Source organism: Bombina bombina, chromosome 4 (genome assembly GCF_027579735.1).
Source record: "Bombina bombina isolate aBomBom1 chromosome 4, aBomBom1.pri, whole genome shotgun sequence".
NCBI classification, from domain to species: Eukaryota; Metazoa; Chordata; class Amphibia; order Anura; family Bombinatoridae; genus Bombina; species Bombina bombina.
The window spans coordinates 471,174,089-471,197,588 of record NC_069502.1 but is presented as its reverse complement, the minus strand read 5'-3'; the positions used below and the strand labels follow the sequence as shown (position 1 = coordinate 471,197,588).

At 37.2% G+C, this 23,500-nt stretch overlaps 1 protein-coding gene across 3 annotated transcripts in view; it reads left to right on the top strand.

Annotated features, from left to right (window-relative positions):
• Positions 1-23,500, top strand: part of ARHGEF10 (Rho guanine nucleotide exchange factor 10) — a 595,236-nt gene that overhangs the window by 179,152 nt on the left and 392,584 nt on the right. For all 3 annotated transcript variants that reach the window (XM_053710365.1, XM_053710363.1, XM_053710364.1), the window contains one exon: positions 1,922-2,034. In XM_053710365.1, coding sequence (XP_053566340.1) covers positions 1,922-2,034 — 113 coding nt within the window. The remainder of the gene's footprint in view (positions 1-1,921; positions 2,035-23,500) is intronic.

Here is a 23,500-nt window from a genome sequence, read left to right as displayed (position 1 = left end):
GAATCCGTGGACTGGATACACCACAAGAGAAATAAATTTATCAGGTAAGCATAAATTTTGTTTTTTATATATTTCTGGTCTTCCTATATATATATATATATATATATATATATATATATATATATATATATATATATATATATATATATATATATATATATATATATATATATATATATATATATATATATATATATATATATAATAGATAAGAGTCGGCACACTCCCCTTCCTCAGAAGGAGTGTGTCCCCGAAACGTCACTTTGTTATATTAAAGTACACTTTGGAAAGACCAGTGAGTGCCGCCTCTTATCTATTATATTCAACCGTTGGCACCCTGGCGTTTGATGTTGTGGGGAGAGTGCTCTTTTTTGAATTATATATACAGGTGGCCCTCGTTTTACAACGGTTCAATTTACACCGTTTCAGAATAACAACCTTTTTCTCCAGTCATGTGACTGCTATTGAAAAGCATTGAGAAGCAGTGCATTTATTAAAATAGCCAGTAGGTGGAGCTGTCCGCTTGTGTTGCAGCAAAGCCAAGCAAGCTGAATTTAATCAGTTTAACCAGACCTGAGCTATCGAGCAGATTTCAAAGGAACAAGATCTTCCTGTCTATAAATCAGTCCAGATTGGAATGCATAGAAAGAACTGTTTGCAGAAAAATGCAAGTGAAGTCTGTGTTGTGTGATTAGGTTTATAATGCTGTTTAGCAAATGTTTTTGTTCATTTAACTTAGTTTTATTATATATTCTGTGTTGTGTGATTATTTAATTAGGTTTATAATGCTGTTTAGCATTTAAAGTCTTCATTTCAAAGCTTTAAAAATAATGTATTAGGAGTTACTTATGACAATTTTGAGAGGGGCCTGAAACCTAACACCCTCACTTCCCATTGACTTACATTATAAACTGGGTTTCAATTTACAACGGTTTCGATTTACAACCATTCCTTCTGGAACCTAACCCCGGCGTAAACTGAGGGCTACCTGTATATATATATATATATATATATATATATATATATATATATATATATATATATATATATATATATATATTTACTTAAAAACAGGGACATATGTTTAGGAGTCGGATCATTTTTGAAGCACTATATGGCAACAGATTTGCAAGAATGTTATCCATTTGCAAGCGCACTATATGGCAGCACTATTTCCTGTCATGTAGTGACACAGATACCTACCTAGCAAATTTGATAATAGAAGTAAATTGGAAACTTTTTTAAATAGTTTGCTCTGTCTGAATCACAAAATAAATAGTTTTTTTATATCCCTTTTAGTTAGACAGATATCAGCAAAACAAAAGGCAAAATGAATAATAAAGGTTTACTACAATGTAGTTTTGTTTTCCTTAAAAACCGTTCTAGCTGATAAATGACATTAATTCATAAGATCATGCTATTTTAAGACTAGCAACCCTGTAATGCTATGTTTTTAACCCCAACAATGAGGTTAAACACATAGAAGAAATACCGCTCTGTAACCCATGTAGCACTGCTGGTCCAGACCAGAAATTGCATGCTCTAATGAATTACATCATGTAATTAGTTTACTGTAATTGCCCTTTAATTTAAGGGACTTGAAATTCAAATTTTTTCTTTCATGATTCAAATGGAGCAGGCAATTTTAAACAATTTCTTAATATTATAAATGTTTTCTTTGTTATTTTGGTATCTTTTATTGAAAAACAGGTATGCCATGTATTGCTCCAGACACCTACCTAGGTATCTCCTTAAGAAATAATACCATGGGAATTAAGTAAATTTGAATCTTTTGTTACAATTGTGTGCTTTGTCTGAATCATATAGAAAACCTTTGGGTTTCATAGCCCTTTAAACATTTTGTGGGAGGGTTAATTTTTTTTTATTTAATGTTCATTTAAATGTTTCATTACATGTTTAGATCGGAAGTCCACCAGCCTTGAGGATGAAGAACTGAATTTATTTATTGATGTGGACTGTATGCAAACCGAGGCGATAATGTCCCCAATGCCAGCAGGATTATCACAACAACAGGTGACTGTGTGATAATATAGACTCGGTCTTGTTGTATGTAGAAGTGTCATTTTATTCTGAGAATCATTCTTTTTAAAAAATGTTGCTATTTTGGTTCACCCTAATAACACTCATCAACCGTGACAGAAACCCATAATCTGAAACTCCACAATGTCAGGAAAGTATAAGGCTCCTCCCCTTCCTTTACCATCTTCATTTTTTCTGTCTTCTCTACAGTTATCCTCCAGGCTCTGATTATCTTCCCTCAGGCACTTTGGCCTTAATGGACATAAAAGTGTTGGGTACAGCTACAGTTGCTTGGCTACTACTTATCATGTTGTCTTCTTGACAAGCCTTATTGTACAATTCAGTTTAAAGTGTAGAATAAAGAGCAGGAGCTATATGTTTTGCAGTGCCACATTGTTTTATATTATTCTTGAGGTTTTTTTTTTATATTTGTTATGTAACTTTGAAATTGTGTACAACAATCTGTGTAGTAAACAATGTGTGATTGACAGAACATTCTGTCTAAAGTTACAAAGTTAAAATTCTTTCCACAGGAGAGTGAAGGGGGGGGGGGGGATTCTCTGGTATGAAGTATTTGATCTGTGTACACAATTTGATAAAATATAACACAGTACCATACAGACTTGCTTTATATGAGGGTGGCTTGGCTAATGTCCATGCCATCAGGTGTATAGTGCCTCAAATCAGATTCTGAAGCCCTTTCTTTCTCCTGGAGTAGTGTAGAAAGAACCACTAGGTAGCAGTTAAAACAATCTGTGCATTCCCAGAGTAGGGCAGCAGTTATCCACACTTTCAGTAGGTTGGGGTTGCCCCTCCTCAAATAGTGTTTTAATAGTATTCATACATGCAGACACATACTTACAAGATAAAAGATCACATTAGGCAATATACAAATGAGACTCGGGTTGCACATATATCCATAACCATACCTTGCTTTTCAATCTGAAGTACAAGAGTGTCCACAGGTGCCTGATATGCCGTCCAGCAATTCCCCTCATTGGTCAGCTTGCCTTCTGATATCGAATGCCATCACAGAATAGGATCGTCGGGTATAGTGGAAGGTGCATCCACATATACAGTTTAAAATAAAATTTAAAAAAAAAAAAGAGTATAAAAATAGTTATTGAAAGTCAGTCCCTCTGCATGTAATTGCTCTACAAGTCTGGAGCTACGGAAGCCTCCCCGGGACACAATTTCTCAATGTGTTTCGTTCCTGTGAGCAGGAACTTTGTCAAGAGTATAGAATGTCTGTTCCTTTAGGCATATAAAAGGACTGTCTCCATAGTTGATTGGATAATTATTTCACACACATTGTGTCAAAAGGAATTCGCAATAAACAGGGGAAATAGAAGAATTAATTAGCTATATGAACAACAATGACTATAATCTTAAATTCACTTGCAACTATTCTAAAACTTCAGCAGCTTTTTTAGACCTGTCCTTGTTCGACAATTCTCAAAACCACAAAATAGCAGTTAAAAATTACCGTAAACCTACTGATAGGAAATTGATTATTAAATGCACAAAGTGGGCACCTTTAACAATGGAAGGATAATATCCCAGTTGGGCAGTATCAACGTATGAAAAGAAATTGTACTAGGAAGGATGATTTTAAAGAAGTAGCAACAAATGTACAAATACATTTCTTGAGGAGGAATATAGTGCAGATCTACTGAGTAAAACCAAGAAAAGGGTAGATCAAATGCACTGAGCAAATCTAATTACCACTAAAAATGACAGACAGAAAAAATGTGATTCAAAGGCAGCACATAAATTTGTTACAAAGTACAATACACACCACTGTAAGATTCAAGAAATTCAGAATAAACACTGGCAGGTCCTTTTACTTAACCCACTAATAAAAGACTCTTTGGGTGACAAACCTGTAGTTCACGTTAGGAAAAACATAGACTGAAACCACCTGGCTCCAACAAAGCTGAGGAAAACCAAGGAGGTAGACGCTCACAATTGGTGGGGACTTACACTTGGTCTATACAAATGCAAACAAAGTGATTGTGTAATGTTCCTTTTCTTTCATATAGGTGGCAAGAGTCCACGAGCTAGTTACTGATGGGATATACATTCCTACCAGGAGAGGGCAAAGTTTCCCAAACCTTAAATACCTATAAATACACCTCCCACCTCATTCATACCTCAGTTTTAAAAACTTTGCCTCCTTAGGAGGTGGTGAAGCATGATGTGCTTGATTTTTTTCAGTGGAAGCCGCTTCTAAGCATATTGAAGCCCAGTGCCTCTCTAAGTGCAGTGTTTGTCTGAGGGATGTGAGGGATGTGAAGTATTGCCTGATGATACCATGTTTTCTCCAATTGGAAAGCTTTTCATAAGGTTCTCTGTAAATCGGTCGCAGGGATTCATCTGCTGCCTCCCTTTACAGATCAACATTATACTCCTCTACCATTACCTTTGCTGATATGTTTCTGTAGTGGTTTGTCTGTCTGCTATATGTGGATGGGTGTCTTACACAGTAAGTATATACTTTTATTATATAAGACACTCTCAGTTCTGGATTGGGCACTTTTTAAGTAAAGTTGTTATATATTGTTTGTATATATGCCTTGAGTCAGTAATTCAGTAATCTTTTTTAGCGACATTATTTGTGGCTAAATATTTGTCAAATTGAATTTAGTATTTAGAGGGCGCTAGGAGAAACTAAAGATATCTTAATATGCGACCTTAGATAGGTGTTAAAGAGGATTAGCCTTATTTAGACTGTGATTGTCTGTACGTGTATTTATATAAACCACAAATTCAATACCTAAGGATATCTAAATGGTGACTCTAGATTAGTGTGAATATAGATTAGTCCTAATTTAACTGGATATGTTTATATGCATATATTATAAAATTTACCCCAAGCAGAGTAGGCAAAGATTATTACAAATTTATTTACAAAGATACTTCAGTATTTAATATACATTCACAATAGTAAAATTTGGGACGTCTCCCATACATATAGGACCACTCCTAAAAAATGACATATAAGAATATAAAAACAATCTCAAATTACAATAAAATGATAAAGCAAAAATAAATTCCAACTGATCATGGATCATATAGCAGATAAAATCAATGTATATGTATAAAACTCTTCAAAATTAACAAATCTGGATAAGTGGATAACCTATGTTAGTATAGCCAGCTATATAGAAAACATATACCATTAACCAATTAAAGAAAATATATATTCAGAGGTTATGAACCGCATACCACCATAGGGAAAATTATATATTATTGAGCCATTTGAGAACTCATCCACTTCTGATTAAATATATCTTTAAGACGTACTGTAAGAAATTTGTATTGCAGGACATAAACAAACTTATGGCGCCACTTTGAAGAGTCAAGTAAAAGCAATGTCTCTTATTGCAAGTCTCTTATAGCGAGTTTCCCACTTCAGAATGTGGTAGCATACATTACTATTGCAAACATATTATTCTCAAGATCCTAAGTGAACTGTTCCACAGGTAAGTGACACTTTGTATCAGCAGTTTTAGTTTACCTGCATGAGCTATGCTCCTAGCTCTTGTTTCTTACCGCAGTTTTTCAAGCGTGTGATTGGCGTGTTGTGTGGCTCCTCTGTGGTGATCACGTGACTTTACCTTAAGTCACAGCTCTGATCAACTATGTAGCAGTTCTGGTTAAGGGCTGGATTGGATACAAAAGAACTTTTCCAAAATTAATAGCAACCTTAAAAGATTGCAACACAAAGTCTCCTTGCACTTAGTGCTGATAGCACGCAAGTAGTGTTGTATAAAGCATATATTATAAAACGGGTTATTTTTAAATGTTCCACGATGTTCCAAAGATTAGACACTGGATCAGAAGTTATCCGTAGATTTGTGCCTGTGTGTTAGTAGTCAGAAATGTTCAGCCTGTATACCATCAACATGTTTCACCCTATGATGGGCTTTATCTAGATACATTACAGGCATGAATGGGCACCCTTTTAAAGGACCTCAATTGGCCCTATTGGCTAAGACATTAATGGCAATTGATTAAGGTGGTATGCTTCCGGTTTATTTAGACCATTTAAGGTGGTGTGTTTTTATAATAGAAATTCATGTTATTCATTAGTAATAGTTATATAGTTATATCCACTTGCATATTATAGCCTGGTATCATATTTTATATCATAATATTTTATAATATATTCTCATAGCTTTAACTTAGTAGGGCTAGGAAGAGAAAATTATAATAATACAAATTTTATAGTAATTATATTCTCTTATTTTAATATTTGTCTCAGTATTTGAGCATATCTAGATATCCAGATGTTCATATTCTTATCTTCTAAAAATGATATTAGAATATGGTATTATGTTTAAGAAATAAAGAAAATTTCATATGGCTAAAAATTGTGTTCCCTTTAAAATGATTTCGATAAATTAGTTATTAAGTTTGTTCCACATTTGAGCATATTTACATATCCAGGTTTTTAAAAAAAAAAAAAAAAAAACTAGATCTATTGGTCTTACACTCGTCTACAGTCAACTTTAGTGCTGTGATCTTATGTTTTATTCAAAGAGAAATGGTGATAAATCAAGTTCAGAATTTAAACCTCTAGGATACAGTGTGTCAAATTGTAAATAAGTTCGGCTTCCTTAATAAGCATTTTTTTCTCAATGTCTCCCCCACTCCAACTTTCTTTAATCTTACATACTCCCCAGTATTTTAGGTCATTACTTCTCCCTTTGTGTACATCTAGAAAGTGTTTATATAAATGTGTTTTATCTATCTTGTTATCTATGCAACATAAGTGTTCCCTAATTCTATCCCTTAATATTCTTTTTGTTTCACCTATATATATCAAATTACATGTGCATTGTAATGCATAGATAATGTTTTAATGTGTACATCTAATCAAATCTTTAATATTAAATTCTTCATTAGTGTTGGTGATGGTGATACTCTTCTTTTTGTACTATGGTGATATGCTCTTCATGTATAACATGGGTAAAAACCAGTGACTTTATTACCTTTTAGATCTAAATCTTTTTGTGATTTTTTATTTTTGTTTTGTCTAAAATCGCTAGGGTCTAAAATGGATTTTAAATGTTGTGCTCTTCTAAATACAAATTTTGGTTTTGGGGATAGTAGATCTCCTAAGATGGCAACTTTCTGCATGGATATAATTGTTGGAATCAACATCCTTAAAGTAAGTTTTTGTCTCTATCTTATTATCTGCTATCATTAGATCTTAATCTAGGAATTATCTACTATCATTGATCTACTATAATTGTAAGGGAATATCAGTCCTTTGTTGTTATTATTCATATCATTAAATAGCTGTACCAATTGTGTCTCAGGACCTTTCCAAATCAATAGAAGGTCATCAATGTACCTTTTGTAGAGTACGAGGTTTGCACCATAGCCATTATCAGAGAAGAAAGATTCTTCCCAATCTCCCATGAAGAGATTGGCATAGCTTGGTGCAAACCTCGTACCCATGGCTGTTCCTTCTATTTGAAGGAAATAGTTCCCTTCAAATGAAAAATAATTATTTTCCAAAATGAATCTAATGCTTTTAAGAATAAATTTGACTTGCTCTTTGGACATTGTCTGGTCTTTTTTCAGATATTTATCTACTGATTTGATTCCCATCTTATGATCTATAATGGTGTATAGTGATGTGACATCATAGGTTACTAAGATCATGTCTTGTTCCCATATTATATCTTCTATTATATTTAAGACCTGTGTGGAATCTTTTAGATATGAATTTAATTTTTTACATGTTTTTGAAGGAATTTGTCCACAAATTGGGAGAGATTCGCTGACATAGAGTCAATACCGGATATTATGGGTCTCCCTGGCGGGTTGGAGAGGTCTTTATGTATTTTAGGTAGGAAATAGAAGATGGGAATCCTAGGAAAAGAGGGCGTTAGATATTTGTATTCCCTTTCATTCAGGATTCCCATCTTCTTTCCCTCTGTTAATATTTTATTCAGCTTGGTTAAAAATCTACCAGTGGGGTTTATATCCAGTTTTTTATATGTTTTTTGATTATTAAGTGGTCTATGGGCTTCAGTAGGATATTGTTCTGTATCCATGACAACAATCCCTCCCCCTTGCCATCTTAGCAGATGGAAAGAGAACATACCTTTGGGACAATCTATAAGAATAAGAAAAAATTGCTCAAGGATAGAGGATTTTGAAGATCAAGCCATTACTCTTATAGAAAAGTTTAGTTCTAGGGGCTATAGAGAATATGTAATAAATAAAGCAGTCTTGAAAACAAAGTCAATTGACAGAAAAAAACTCATTGAATACAAAGACAAAGAGCAAGTCTCTATAGACAATAAGAAAGCCTAAGAAATCAAGATTCCATTTATATATATATGACTATAGTGCAGATCATGGGATCATTAAGAAAATAGTTAGAAAACACTGGCATTTACTTAAAGTGAAAGTATATTTTGCACAGTTAAAACTCAGTAACTCATTATCCCCATCTATATAAACATAATCGTCATAATTATTTTTATTAAAAATATTAACATTTGCTGTTTTTTACTAACTTTTTCATGGAACCGTTTTTGTCCAGACTCCTCCCATCTTCTACTTCCTTTCTTTGTCAGTCTTTACGTATAGAGCGGTCCCACCCGAATTGGCCACGAGCTTTGTGATTTATAATATGCAGATTAGATAGGACGCATGCGCAGATGGGCCAATATGTAGATGACGTAGTGTCACGGCCACCTAATGGCCAGGATTTCAATTGGCACAGAGAAATATGTAATAAGGAAGTAGGAAAATGATAGAAAAATGGGTTGTTATTACCGAATACGATATTGGGATTTTAAAACAGGTAAAACGTAGTTTTGAAAAAATTGTACGAAATTTGATGAATGAAAGTCCTAATGAATTGAAATCTTACACTTAATTATGTTGAGCAAACGTTTAAACTTTACCTTCACTTTAAAGCAGACCCACTCTTAGGAGATCTACTATCCCCAAAACCAAAATTTGTATTTAGAAGAGCACAAAATTTAAAATCCATTTTAGACCCTAGCGATTTTAGACAAAACAAAAATAAAAAAATCACAAAAAGATTTAGATCTAAAAGGTAATAAAGTCACTGGTTTTTACCCATGTTATACATGCAGAGCATATCACCATAGTATCAAAAAGAAGAGTATCACCATCACCAACACTAATGAAGAATTTAATATTAAATATTTGATTAGATGTACACATAAAAACATTATCTATGCATTACAATGCACATGCAATTTGATATATATAGGTGAAACGAAAAGAATATTAAGGGATAGAATTAGGGAACACTTATGTTGCATAGATAACAAGATAGATAAAACACATTTATATAAACACTTTCTAGATGTACACAAAGGGAGAAGTAATGACCTAAAATACTGGGGAATATGTAAGATTAAAGAAAGTTGGAGAGGAGAGACATCGAGAAATAACTGCTTATTAAGGAAGCCGAACTTATTTACAGATTTGACACACTGTATCCTAGAGGTTTAAATTCTGAACTTGATTTATCACCATTTCTCTTTGAATAAAATATAAGATCACAGCACGAGTGTAAGACCAATAAATCTAATTTAAAAAACAAACAAAAACTGGATATGTAAATATGCTCAAGTGTGGAACAAACTTAATAACTAATTTATCGAAATTTATCGAAATAATAAAATATGATACCAGCCTATAATATGCAAGTGGATATAACTATATAACTATTACTAATGAATAACCTGAATGTCTATTATAAAAACATACCACCTTAAATGGTCTAAAGAAACCGGAAGCATACCACCTTAATCAATTGCCATTAATGTCTTAGCCAATAGGGCCAATTGAGGTCCTTTAAAAGGGTGCCCATTCATGCCTGTAATTTATCTAGATAAAGCCCATCATAGGGTGAAACATGTTGATGGTATACAGGCTGAACATTTCTGACTACTAACACACAGGCACAAATCTACGGATAACTTCTGATCCAGTGTCTAATCTTTGGAACATCGTGGAACATTTAAAAATAACCCGGGTTATAATATATGCTTTATACAACACTACTTGCATGCTATCAGCACTAAGTGCAAGGAGACTTTTTGTTGCAATCTTTTAAGGTTGCTATTAGGTTTGGAAAAGTTCTTTTGTATCCAATCCAGCCCTTAACCAGAACTGCTACATAGTTGATCAGTGCTGTGACTTAAGGTAAAGTCACGTGATCACCACAGAGGAGCCACACAACACGCCAATCACACGCTTGAAAAACTGCAGTAAGAAACAAGAGCTAGGAGCATAGCTCATGCAGGTAAACTAAAACTGCTGATACAAAGTGTCACTTACGTGTAGAACAGTTCACTTACGATCTTGAGAATAATATGTTTGCAATAGTAATGTATGCTACCACATTCTGAAGTGGGAAACTCGCTATAAGAGACTTGCAATAAGAGACATTGCTTTTACTTGGCTCTTCAAAGTGGCGCCATAAGTTTGTTTATGTCCTGCAATACAAACTTCTTACAGTACGTCTTAGAGATATATTTAATCAGAAGTGGATGAGTTCTCAAATGGCTCAATAATATATAATTTTCCCTATGGTGGTATGCGGTTCATAACCTCTGAATATATATTTTCTTTAATTGGTTAATGGTATATGTTTTCTATATAGCTGGCTATACTAACATAGGTTATCCACTTATCCAGATTTGTTAATTTTGAAGAGTTTTATACATATACATTGATTTTATCTGCTATATGATCCATGATCAGTTGGAATTTATTTTTGCTTTATCATTTTATTGTAATTTGAGATTGTTTTTATATTCTTATATGTCATTTTTTAGGAGTGGTCCTATATGTATGGGAGACGTCCCAAATTTTACTATTGTGAATGTATATTAAATACTGAAGTATCTTTGTAAATAAATTTGTAATAATCTTTGCCTACTCTGCTTGGGGTAAATTTTATAATATATGCATATAAACATATCCAGTTAAATTAGGACTAATCTATATTCACACTAATCTAGAGTCACCATTTAGATATCCTTAGGTATTGAATTTGTGGTTTATATAAATACACGTACAGACAATCACAGTCTAAATAAGGCTAATCCTCTTTAACACCTATCTAAGGTTGCATATTAAGATATCTTTAGCTTCTCCTAGCGCCCTCTAAATGCTAAATTCAATTTGTTCTCTAATTATATAACACACTTTGGAGGAAAGTGTGTTTTTACAAGGGTTTGATATCTATATTTTTTGGCAAGCGCAGTACTTACTGACTAAAATATTTCTCTATAAATATTTGTCAAGTTTGGTAGAGTCTGTGAAACACAGTTTTTTTTTTTTTGGAGCTAGTATTTTTTTTTATAAATTAGGATGCTAAGTGTAATAATAGTCTCATGGAATGTCGATAATCACATTTTATGCAGCTATAATAGAAGTATCCATTAGGCTTTACTTAGGTACATTTTGTTTTTTTGTATATACAATCAAAATTCTTACCTGCTTTTTAGAGTGATGGGTGTATTAGAAATCCACTACATCTTTGCATGTCGCACGTGTGATAATCCTATTTATGTCATAGCATGACGTGTCATCATTTTGAGCCATTTTTTGGCGCCAAAAAAAATCCCGCCAAAAATTGTTTTAAGCTCCGCCCCCAGCTCATACAATGCTCTCAGAAGACACTTAGAAAACTTTCATGCAGCATTATTTTATGAATCATTTTTTTTATATAAATTGTTTCTCTGTTTCCCATTCTCTCAAGCCTGTTATATATTTTATATATAGCAGCATGGATATAAATTTGCAGAACTAATCAATTGCAAAAATACTACAATTTGAAAAAAAATAAATTATGTCTGAAACTGATCCTGCCTCTGATGTTACCATAGGATTTGAGCTGCCTGAACACGTATCTACCAAAGCTAAGTGTGTTTGTTGTAAAAAAAGCTGATCTAAATTCTTCATCTCAATTATGTGGCTCTTGTTTTGACAATTTGTTAAATTCTGATAATATATCTATTAGTACAAATGCACCCACTGTTATTCCATCCCAGTCTAATGTACAGTATTCCTGCAGAAATGAAAGATTTTATTGCTGCAGATATAGAGAAGGCAATGACTGCTATTCTGCCTTCAAATAAACGTAAAAGGGTTTTGAAACATTTTCCTAAACATAGGGAATTAAGTTCTGACTTTCAGCATACTGATGTATTCTCTACTGATGGGGTTTCCTCTGATTCAGAGGATGCCACGTCAGGACAGATATAGACAAATCTTCATTTTTGTTTAAGATAGATTATATTCGTACTCTCTTAAAGAAAGTTTTGTTTACTTTGGGTATTGAGGAGTCTAAACCTCCTGATAATAAAGCTAGTAATCGTCTAAATTCTGTATTTAAGACTACTGTTATTACTCCTGAAGTATTTCCTATTCCTGACGCTATCTCTAATGTGATTGCTAAAGAATGGTCTAAGCCTGGTGCCTCTTTTAACCCTTCTTCTAGGTTTAAAAAAATGTATCCTTTACCTGTAGCCAATTTAGAACTTTGGGAAACAGTTGCTCACAATTGGATTCTATTATCTCCACTGTTACTGAGGTAAGGGAGTTTTTCTGCCCCAAGACAAGAAATCTAAGGGTAAATTTAAAGCTCCCAATTGTTTTTGTTCCATTCGTCAGAATAGAGAACAGAAACCTACTCCTTCCCCTAAGGCCCCTGGCTCTAATTGGAGACCATCTCTGAGTTGGAATAAATCCAAACCTTATAAGAAACCAAATCCTGCCCCTAAACCTACATGAAGGTGCGGCCCTCAAGCCAGTTCTTCTGGTAGAGGGCAAACTAAAGCTATTTCAAAGAGTTTGGACAAAAACTGTCCAAAATCAGTGGATTCAGAATATAATTTCTCAGGGGTATCAAATTGGATTCAGAATAAGACCTCCCTTGGGAAGATTCTTTCTTACCCATGTACTAAAAAACTCAGTAAAAGCTCAAGCTTTTCTGAAATGTGTTTCACCTCTAGAACTTTCAGGGGTAATTGTCCCAGTTCCACAGCAGGAACAAGGATTGGGTTTTTATTCAAATCTATTCATTGTACCAAAGAAGGAAAATTCTTCCAGACCAATTTTGGTTCTGAAAACTTTAAATCGTTTTCTACGAGTCCCAACATTCAAGATGTTGACTATAAGGACTACCCTGCCTTTTGTTCAGCAAGGTCACTTCATGTCTACAATAGACTTACAGGACGCTTACCTTCACATTCCGATTCATCCAGATCAATATTGATTTCTGAGATTCTCTTTTCTAAACAAGCATTACCAATTTGTAGCTCTTCCGTTTGGCCTTGCAACAGCACCAAGAATATTCTCAAAAGTTCTAGGTGCCCTTCTATCTGTAATCAGAGAGCAGGGTATTGCGGTGTTTCCTTTTCCTTCCATAAGGCAGGGAGAGTCCATGACTTCATTCCTTACTGTTGGGAAATACAACACCTGGCCACCAGAAGGAGGCAAAGACACCCCAGGCAAAGGCTTAAATATCCCTCCCACTTCCCCTATCCCCCAGTCATTCTTTGCCTTTCGTCACTATAGGAGGTGGCAAAGAAGTGTCTGAACATTTGGATAGTCCTGTAATGGGTATGTTCCCTTCAAGAAAGGACTGGAGTTTTAGGTAATCATGTCAACCTCTCAGAGTATTGATGAAAGTTAGTCTGGAGATGCAGGGAAAGTTTTTCTGCGAACCCATCCAGACTGTCGCTAACAACTCCTGAGCAATCACTGTTGACGAGTTTTACTGCTTGCTGTTACACACTCAAGTCCATGTCAGAAGCGCTGCTGCAAAACTGTCACACTTGAGAGGCTGTGCCTGTTCCACAGCATGGATCCTGGAGGGTAAGACCGTTTTTTATATATACACTTTAAAACGCTGTAAAGGATCACAGTGTGGCTCCTTTATACCTTGATGAGGTCAAGGGTTAATATCTCCTTCAGGGAGATTATTTGAACAGCTTGGGGATTTATATCTGCTTAATGTGTGAGTTTTTTGGGGCTCATAGACTGTGTGTGTGTTTTTTGGCTTGAAGCAAACCGGTTTCACTTTAGTTTTTGAAGTGTTGCGTAGCTCATAATAGCTTAGCGCCCTTTTTCATAACAGGGGAAGTCCTGTCTTAAGCACCAAGTGACCGGGTACAGTCTCTTTCATTTCCTAATATCCTGCTGCAGACATCATTCCTGAGGAGAGCATGTTCACTGTTAGCTGTCTGGGTCTAGGAGGTGGTGAGTGCCCCAGCCATTTTTAAATAAAAACGTTTCTTTTTGTTTGTCCTTCTGTAGGTATATACAAAGCTATGGAGGACTCTGATACTACATTAGAAGGTTCTGCTCCTTCTGTACTGATGAATAATTCCTGTTTGTATTGTGAGGAGGCCTGCTCAATTGTGTTCCATTTGCCTAAACACTGTTCCAAAGTCTAAGAAGGCAGACAAGCCTGCTAATACTAAAAGCGCTATTTGCCACTCTGAGCCGTCTACTCAGGAATCCGGGTCCCGAGAAATGACTACCCTTTCTAAATTACCCGCTCCACATGAGTGCCTTACCTCGCTCTAACAAGCACAAGAGAAAGGTTAAACATAGTTCTCCTGACCTAGAGTTATCTAAATATTTGTCAGATTTAGCTACTATGTCCCAGCTATCCGAGGATGAGTTACCCTCTGTGGCTTCAGAGGGTGAACTTTCTGAGTCAGAGACTTCAGTTTCTAAACCTCCTTCAGCAGAGGAACCCTCCTTTTAGATTTAAAATTGAGCATCTGCGTTTTTTTCTTAAAGGAGGTTCTGTCTACGCTAGAGGTTCCAGAGGCTACACTCCCTGAGGAACCTAAGATCCCAAAATTAGACAGAGTTTATGAAGATAGGAAGGTCTCTCTGACTTTTCCTGTGCCAGTTAAGATGGCGAACATCATTAGTAACGAATGGGAAAGAGTAGAAACTTATTTTTCCCCCTAGTCTACTTTTAAAAATTGATTCCCGGTCCCTGACTCTCAATTAGATTTGTGGGGCTCCATCCCTAAGGTGTATGGCGCTATCTCTATGCTGGCTAAACATACTACTATCCCTTTGGAGGATAGTTCTTCTTTTATAGAGCCTATGGATAAGAAAATGGAAACTTTTCTGAGGAAGATGTTTCAACATACGGGATTTTTATTTCAACCGGCGACAGCTGTAGCCATGGTTGCTGGAGCAGCTACCTACTGGTGTGACACTCTGTCGGAGCTTATTGAGTTGGAGACTCCCCTCGAGGATATTCAAGAGAGAATTAAATCTGGTTGAAGTCTAGGTCTGCGGATATGACTTCTAAATCCATACTCCTTTCTCTTCCTTTGAAGGGGAAGATTTTATTCGGGCCAGGGCTGGACTCCATTATTTCTATGGTTACCGGAGGGAAGGGTGCCTTCCTACCGCAGGACAAGAAAAATAGGTCTAAGGGGTGTCAATTGTCTAATTTTCGATTCTTTATTCTGACAAATCACAACAACAGCAATCCTCATCCAAGTCTGAGCAGCCCAAGGGTACTTTTTTAGACACTTGGTTCCAGGATGTACAGGATCCTTAGGTCCTGGAGATTGTATCTTAAGGATACAGGATATTATTCAAGTCTTATCCGCCCAGGGGCAGATTCCTACTCTCCAGCCTGTCTACAAGACCAGAAAAGAGGGCTGCCTTCTTAGGTTGCGTACGGGATCTCTCCTCTCTAGGAGTAATTGCCCCGGTACATACAGCAGAAAGAGGTTTGGGGTGGTTCAAAAGAAGGAAGGAACTTTTCGTCCAATTCTGGACCTAAAGTGCATAAACAAGTTTCCGAGTGTTCCTTTTTTCTAAATGGAGACAATTCGGTCAATCCTTTCTCTGGTTCAGGAAGGACAGTTTATGACAACAATAGACCTGAAGGATGCATACCTTCACGGAACATTTTCAGTTCCTGAGATTTGCTTTTCTGAACCAGCACTTCCAGTTCCTAGCTCTTCTGTTTGGCCTAGCTACTGCTCCAAGGATATCTTTGAAGGTTCTGGGTGCTCTTCTAGCCACTGCCAGAACATGAGGTATTGCAATAGCGTCTTACCTGGATGATATCTTGGTACAGGCACCATCTTTTCATCTAGTGTAAGAACATTTGGAGTCCCTTCTCAATCTTCTTCGATCACATGGATGGAAGATAAACTTGGAAAAGAGTTCTCTTACTCCAAGTTAAATTGTGAATTTCCTGGGAACAATAATAGACTCCATATCCATGAGAATATTCCTTACAGATCAGAGACTCTGCAAGCTAACTTCTGCATATATTGCCCTCCAGACCTCCACAGGAATCCGGGTCCCGAGAAATGACTACCCTTTCTAAGTTACCCGCTCCACATGAGTGCCTTACCTCGCTCTAACAAGCGCAAGAGAAAGGTTAAACATAGTTCTCCTGACCTAGAGTTATCTAAATATTTGTCGGATTTAGCTACTATGTCCCAGCTATCCGAGGATGAGTTACCCTCTGTGGCTTCAGAGGGTGAACTTTCTGAGTCAGAGACTTCAGTTTCTAAACCTCCTTCAGCAGAGGAACCCTCCTTTTAGATTTAAAATTGAGCATCTGCGTTTTTTTTTTAAAGGAGGTTCTGTCTACGCTAGAGGTTCCAGAGGCTACACTCCCTGAGGAACCTAAGATCCCAAAATTAGACAGAGTTTATGAAGATAGGAAGGTTCTGGGTGCCCTCCAGACCTCCACAAGACCCTCAGTGGCTCAGTGTATGGAGGTGATCGGACTCATGGTGTCTTGTATAGACATCATTCCTTTTGCCAGATTCCATCTCATACCCTTACAACTATGCATGCTGAGACAATGGAGCAGCGACCATTCAGATGTGTCTCAACAGACCATGCTGGACAACCTGTCGAGAGACTTGCTCTCCTGGTGGCTCTGTCCAGATCATCTGTCCCAAGGCATGTGCTTCGTTAGACCGTCCTGGGAGATTGTGGTGCCAAGAAGACACAAGGTCTGTGGACTCCTGAGGAGTCCTCCCTTCAGATCAATATTTTGTAACTCCGGGCAATCTTCAATGCCTTGAAGGCTTGGCCCCTTCTGGGTTCGTCCCAGTTTATCAGACTCCAATCAGACAATATAACCTTGGTTGCCTACATCAACTCACAGGGGGGAACGAGAAGTTCCTTGGCAATGAGAGAAGTATCTCAGATACTAGAGTGGGCGGAGATTCACAGATGTACTCTGTCAGCGATCCACATTCCGGGTGTGGACAACTGGGAAGCGGACTTCCTCAGCAGACAATCTTTTCACCCAGGGGAATGGTCTACTCACCCTGAGGTGTTTGCAGAGATATGCAACAAGTGGGGGATGCCGGAGATAGATCTCATGGCATCCCGCCTTAATACCAAGCTACTCAGGTACGGGTCGAGGTCAAGGGATCCTCAAGCAAAACTGATAGATGTGTGTGGGATTTAAGGGATTAATTTTTCCCTTTTCATTGACAGACTGGCTGAAGGGCATTAGGTCAGAAGGAGGGTCTAAGATGCTTTATTTGATTCAGGGACAAGGATCCTGTATATTTATGAATAATAGGGTTCAAATGCATACGGTTTATTTGTACTGTACTGTGAGACAGAAATGTGTGCCTTTAGTGGTGCAGTTTCTTTTCTGAGGTCCGGTCACATGACCTCGCTTTCTGCTCTTCCTTATTCTGAGCGGAGAGAAAGGCAGTGCGTGTGTCTTAATGAGGGCAACTAGGATCTCTGATATAATTTCACAGTTTCCTCTAAAGCGTGCGTTCCTGCTCTGACAGCATTGTTTTTCTGACAGCGTTTTTTTCTGCATGAGCCAATTGTCTTTTAGGATAATGCTGTTCAGGATATGCCTCAACTTTCTCCTCAAATGTCCCAAGCCTTAATAGTTTCACATTCAGTGCCCTGCGGTTCCTCTCAACCTCCTGAGGGTGTGATTATTTGCCAGGAAATTTTGCTGCACAGATAACTTCTGCTGTGTCTGCAGCTTTATCTGCTTTCCCTACCATGGGTAAGTGTAAGAGGAAATCTAAACATATTTCTACTAGTAAGGTTTCCGACCTTATTAAATCTGCATTGGTCAACCTTTCCCAAGTGTCTGATGAGGAGGATACTTCAGTAGCTTCTGAAGGTGAACTATCAGACTCTTACACTATGGCAGAAAAATCTTCAGAATCTGAAGAGATTAATTTTAGATTTAAGCTTGAACAGCTCCGGTTACTACTGAAGGAGGTTCTAGCTACTTTGGACAACTCTAAACCTTTGATTGCTGTCAACCCCAAGAAGTCCTCTAAACTTAATAGAGTTTATGATTCTCCAACCTCTGAGGATGTTTTTCCTGTTCCAGACAAGATGTCTGAAATTATAGCTCAGGGATGGGATAAGCCAGGGGTTCCTTTTTCCCCTTCCCCTGCTTTTAAAAAGATGTTCCTGGTTGCTGACCCCATTCGCACTGTGCCTAAAGTAGAGGGAGCTATCTGTACTCTCACTAAGAGAACTACCATTCCATTCTCTCCCATACCCCTTGATTAGGCTTTTCATTTATGAGTACCCCCTCTCTTTATTACCCCCACCCATCCTTTAAAAAAGATATGTCTCATATACCGTATATATATATATATATATATATATATATATATATATGTGTGTGTGTGTGCTAATTGCAGATGGGAATGTATTCTCTTTCATTGTAAATTTTACATTTAGAAATAATTTAAGGACTGAAATGTGATTGGGACAAAAAAGTAGGTCTATCCAAGATAACTGTAGAATGTCTTAAATAGAGATGTTCAGTATTTATAACATGATAGAATTTTTTTTCAGTTCTTCTGGAAACAAAGCTGGACATTATTATATTATTATTTAATAATTGCATGAGACAGCATGTTCTTCAATCATATTGGGAGTTCAATGATATACGAGTCATAAGTGATGCTTGCTGGGGACAATAGAGGGGGCAGCAGAATATTTTGTGCCTAGGGCAGCACAAAACCTAAATACGCCACTGGATGGGAGTGTTGCTAGACAAGTGCAATATAGGAGGTTTCTAGTAGAAGTGATGAATATATATAAATAAATAAATAAATATATATATATATATATATAGGCTTACCCGGTAAGATCCCCAGTCCACTCCAGATGATCCTATATATATATATATATATATATATATATATATATATATATATATATATATATACATAAAATTTTGCTTGCTGCCAGACAGTGCCAGCCTGCAACCACCTGCGAACGGCGGCACACTGACTTTACTCCTGCCCCAGAGCAGAGGCCAGCACAATGAGCACACGTCTGTTTTTTGGGGTCGGGCCGGGATGGGTGCGTGCTGGCGGTGCTGCGCACAGGCACACTAACACTATCTAAGTATAGCCTCAGCCAGCCTGTGCCCTGCCCACAGTGCACAACATCCCGCGTAAAGTGTAGCGTGCATTTACACTGTGCCACCAATAGCTGCAGCATGCAAAATCAGTAGCGCTAGGTAGGATCCACTGCTATAGAGGATAGCTGTTCTTTTAAGGATCCAATGGATACTTAAAAAATATGTTCATACATCAAGGATTACAGTGGCAACCTGCGGAAAGTATTGCTACGGTTGCGGGAGCAGCATCTTATTGGTGCGATGCTCTGTCTGATCTGATATCAGAAGAGTCTACGATCGAGGAGATCCAAGATAGGATCAAGGTTCTTAAACTAGCCAATACCTTTATCTGCAATGCCAACATGCAAGTAATTAGACTGGGAGCTAAGATGTCTAGCTTCACTGTTCTAGCTCACAGAGCTCTGTGGTTAAAATCTTGGTCGGCTGATGTATCTTCAAAGGCCAAGCTTTTGGCTTTACCTTATAAAGGTAAGACTCTCTTTGGTCCTAGTCTGGCGGAAATCATCTCCAAAATTACGGGTGGAAAGGGATCTTTCCTACCTCAAGACAAGAATAGACCTAAAGGCCGACAAAATTCTAATTTTTGTTACTTTCACAACTTTTAGGGTCAGAAGTCTTCCTCCTCTTCTTTCAAACCAGAGCAATCCAGGACCTCTTGGAAGTTCAGTCAGCCTTGAAATAAGGGAAAACAAGACAAGAAGCCTTCCACTGATTCTAAATCAGCATAAAGGGTCCACCCTGATCCAATTTTGGATCAAGTGGGGGGCAGACTTGGATACAAGATGTCCCAGATCCGTGGGCTGTGGACATAGTATCCCAGGATTACAGAATAGGATTAAAGTCTTGCCTTCCATGGGGCAGTTTTCTCCTTTCAAGACTATACTCAAAACAAGTAAAGAGGGAGGCCTTCTTAAACTGTGTAATGAAGAACAATTATTTGAAATAAAATATATAACGGTAGTTATATATTTTATTTCAAATAATTGTTCTTCTTTTGAACTGTTAAACAGCATCATTATACACCACTCAGATTTTATATTTAATAAATTATCTTTTGAATTTTAATTCAATTTGATTGCATGATATTATTATTATAAATCCTTCCTTACTGGGTAATTAGCTAGAAGCGCTTACGAGTCAAACCCTCCCAAAAATACTTCCAATTTTTGAAGTTTAGAGATTACTTTATTTAGACTCAAGAGCATATACCCTACACAGCGCAAAGTTTATAAACCAACCAGAACTAAAAGAAGCTGCTCCCAGGTGGTAACCCGGGTCGTAGAACAAGCCACTGAGCTGTTTTTCATTCCTGGCAGATTGCTTCTCTTTTAGTATGTATTTGTATTATGACCCTGGGGAAAGTCTCCCTAATGGTGATGGGGAAACCAGACGTGGACTCCTTGCCCAATATGCCTAGAGGGATACGACTGCACCTCACTGACCCAAAGGAAGCCGATACAATTGTCTGGGGTTACAATTTCCCTTCTTCAGAGGAGAATTGCCTGGCATTTCAGGGCTGGACTGACCTTGTTAGGCAGGATCAGACTGATATTCTTAAGGAAAGTTTTCCTCTGTGAAAAGCACAACTGGGCTTAAATAATGTACTCCCATGTGTTGACTAGGCCATAGAACAAGCCATTGAGCTGTTGTTTGTTCTTATCAGATTGCTTCTCTTTCTGTATGTACATTTAGTAATGGTCAGGGGTGTAACTACAAGGGTCTCAGAAGTCTAAATTAAGAATGGGCCCACAATTCTAGGGGGCTTATCTTGCTCTGAAAATAGTAGCGTAACTACAGGGAGGGCTGGTGTGTCATGGACTTCAACTGCATTATGCATGGCTTTCTCTGTGTTTTCACAGTGTAAGGAAAGTGCATGGATTTGCTTTTGCAAATTGGTGACAAGGATTCCAAGATGGCTACTGTGTTGCTGTATAGAAAAACCTGCCCGACTATTTGTACAGAGATGCTGCCGAAGTACACATAATCTGTTACGAATTAATAAGGAAAGATGACTCACAGAGAAGCAGAACTTCTTGCTCTTATGTGGTTGCCAGGTCAGCTTCTGTTGACTGGACACAATCAGAAAGGGTTCCCCAATTTCAAATTTTTGACAAGGTGGTATCTTACACCTAGTAGACTGAAGAAATTCTATTGAATACAATTGTGAAATGCTGGAGGGGTTGCTAAGAAGGATCTATTACTCATATTTGGTGGGGGTGCAAATACATAGAAACATTTTGGTCAGAAGTTACTAATTTGATGAGGAAATGTGGTAAAAGCCATAATAGCTAACAATTCTAAAATTGTACTGTTTGTGCGACTCCCAAAGTTAAAGATCAAAGCTAAACTTAACCTATTACACATCATAGGGAACATTATAAAAAAATACTGATGCTCTGTCATTGGAAGACCTCAACAATTTCTTTCTTTAAAGCACTAGTGAATATATTTGTATATTTGGAGAGATTACCACTTTAAAATTGGTACCATTGACCAACATAAAGTCATGCTAGAAATATAGAAGCAACAAACAGCTACCACACCACAGTAATGTTATGTGCACTTGACATGCCTAGCACCACTTATCTATATTGAGGCCTTATTGTACAACACAAGACATAAATTTGTAGGGATAGGGCTGAGCCCATACATGTAAAATATCTACTATTCTACCTGAACCCCCTCTTTCTCTTTTCCTTGCCTCCCCCCTTTTTCCCCCTACATCTTGAAGTGAGCCTAACAATGATGCATCATATATGGATACAATATCAGACTTATACTGTGGCATCCCCAAGGGGTATGTCTTTTTGTAAGATAGTTATATGGACTTTATACAGAGAATTAAGAGTTCCCAATCATAACAGGAGATGTCACTTCCTTGCACTTAGCGAATATCATAAATTAATAAATTTGACTATTCACTAATCTGGGTGCAGATATCCAGGATTACATTTCTTTCATGTAATTAGCAAGAGTCCATGAGCTAGTGACGTATGGGATATACATTCCTACCAGGAGGGGCAAAGTTTCCCAAACCTCAAAATGCCTATAAATACACCCCTCACCACACCCACAATTCAGTTTTACAAACTTTGCCTCCGATGGAGGTGGTGAAGTAAGTTTGTGCTAGATTCTACGTTGATATGCGCTCCGCAGCAAGTTGGAGCCCGGTTTTCCTCTCAGCGTGCAGTGAATGTCAGAGGGATGTGAGGAGATCTAAGGGGTCTATTTCATAGGTTCTCTGTTATCGGTCGTAGAGATTCATCTCTTACCTCCCTTTTCAGATCGACGATATACTCTTATATATACCATTACCTCTGCTGATTCTCGTTTCAGTACTGGTTTGGCTATCTGCTGTATGTAGATGTCTTATTTTCTGTGACACTCCTAGCTATGGTTGGGCACTTTGTTTATAAAGTTCTAAATATATGTATTCAAACATTTATTTGCCTTGACTCAGAATGTTCAACTTTCCTTATTTTCAGACAGTCAGTTTCATATTTGGGATAATGCATTTTAATTTAACATTTTTCTTACCTTAAAATTTGACTTTTTCCCTGTGGGCTGTTAGGCTCGCGGGGGCTGAAAATGCTTCATTTTATTGCGTCATTCTTGGCGCGGACTTTTTTGGCGCAAAAATTCTATTTCCGTTTCCGGCGTCATACGTGTCGCCGGAAGTTGCGTCATTTTTTGGCGTTATTTTGCGCCAAAAATGTCGGCGTTCCGGATGTGGCGTCATTTTTGGCGCCAAAAAGCATTTAGGCGCCAAATAATGTGGGCGTCTTATTTGGCGCGAAAAAATATGGGCGTCACTTTTGTCTCCACATTATTTAAGTCTCATTTTTTATTGCTTCTGGTTGCTAGAAGCTTGTTCTTTGGCATTTTTTCCCATTCCTGAAACTGTCATTTAAGGAATTTGATCAATTTTGCTTTATATATATGTTGTTTTTTCTCTTACATATTGCAAGATGTCTCACGTTGCATCTGAGTCAGAAGATACTACAGGAAAAT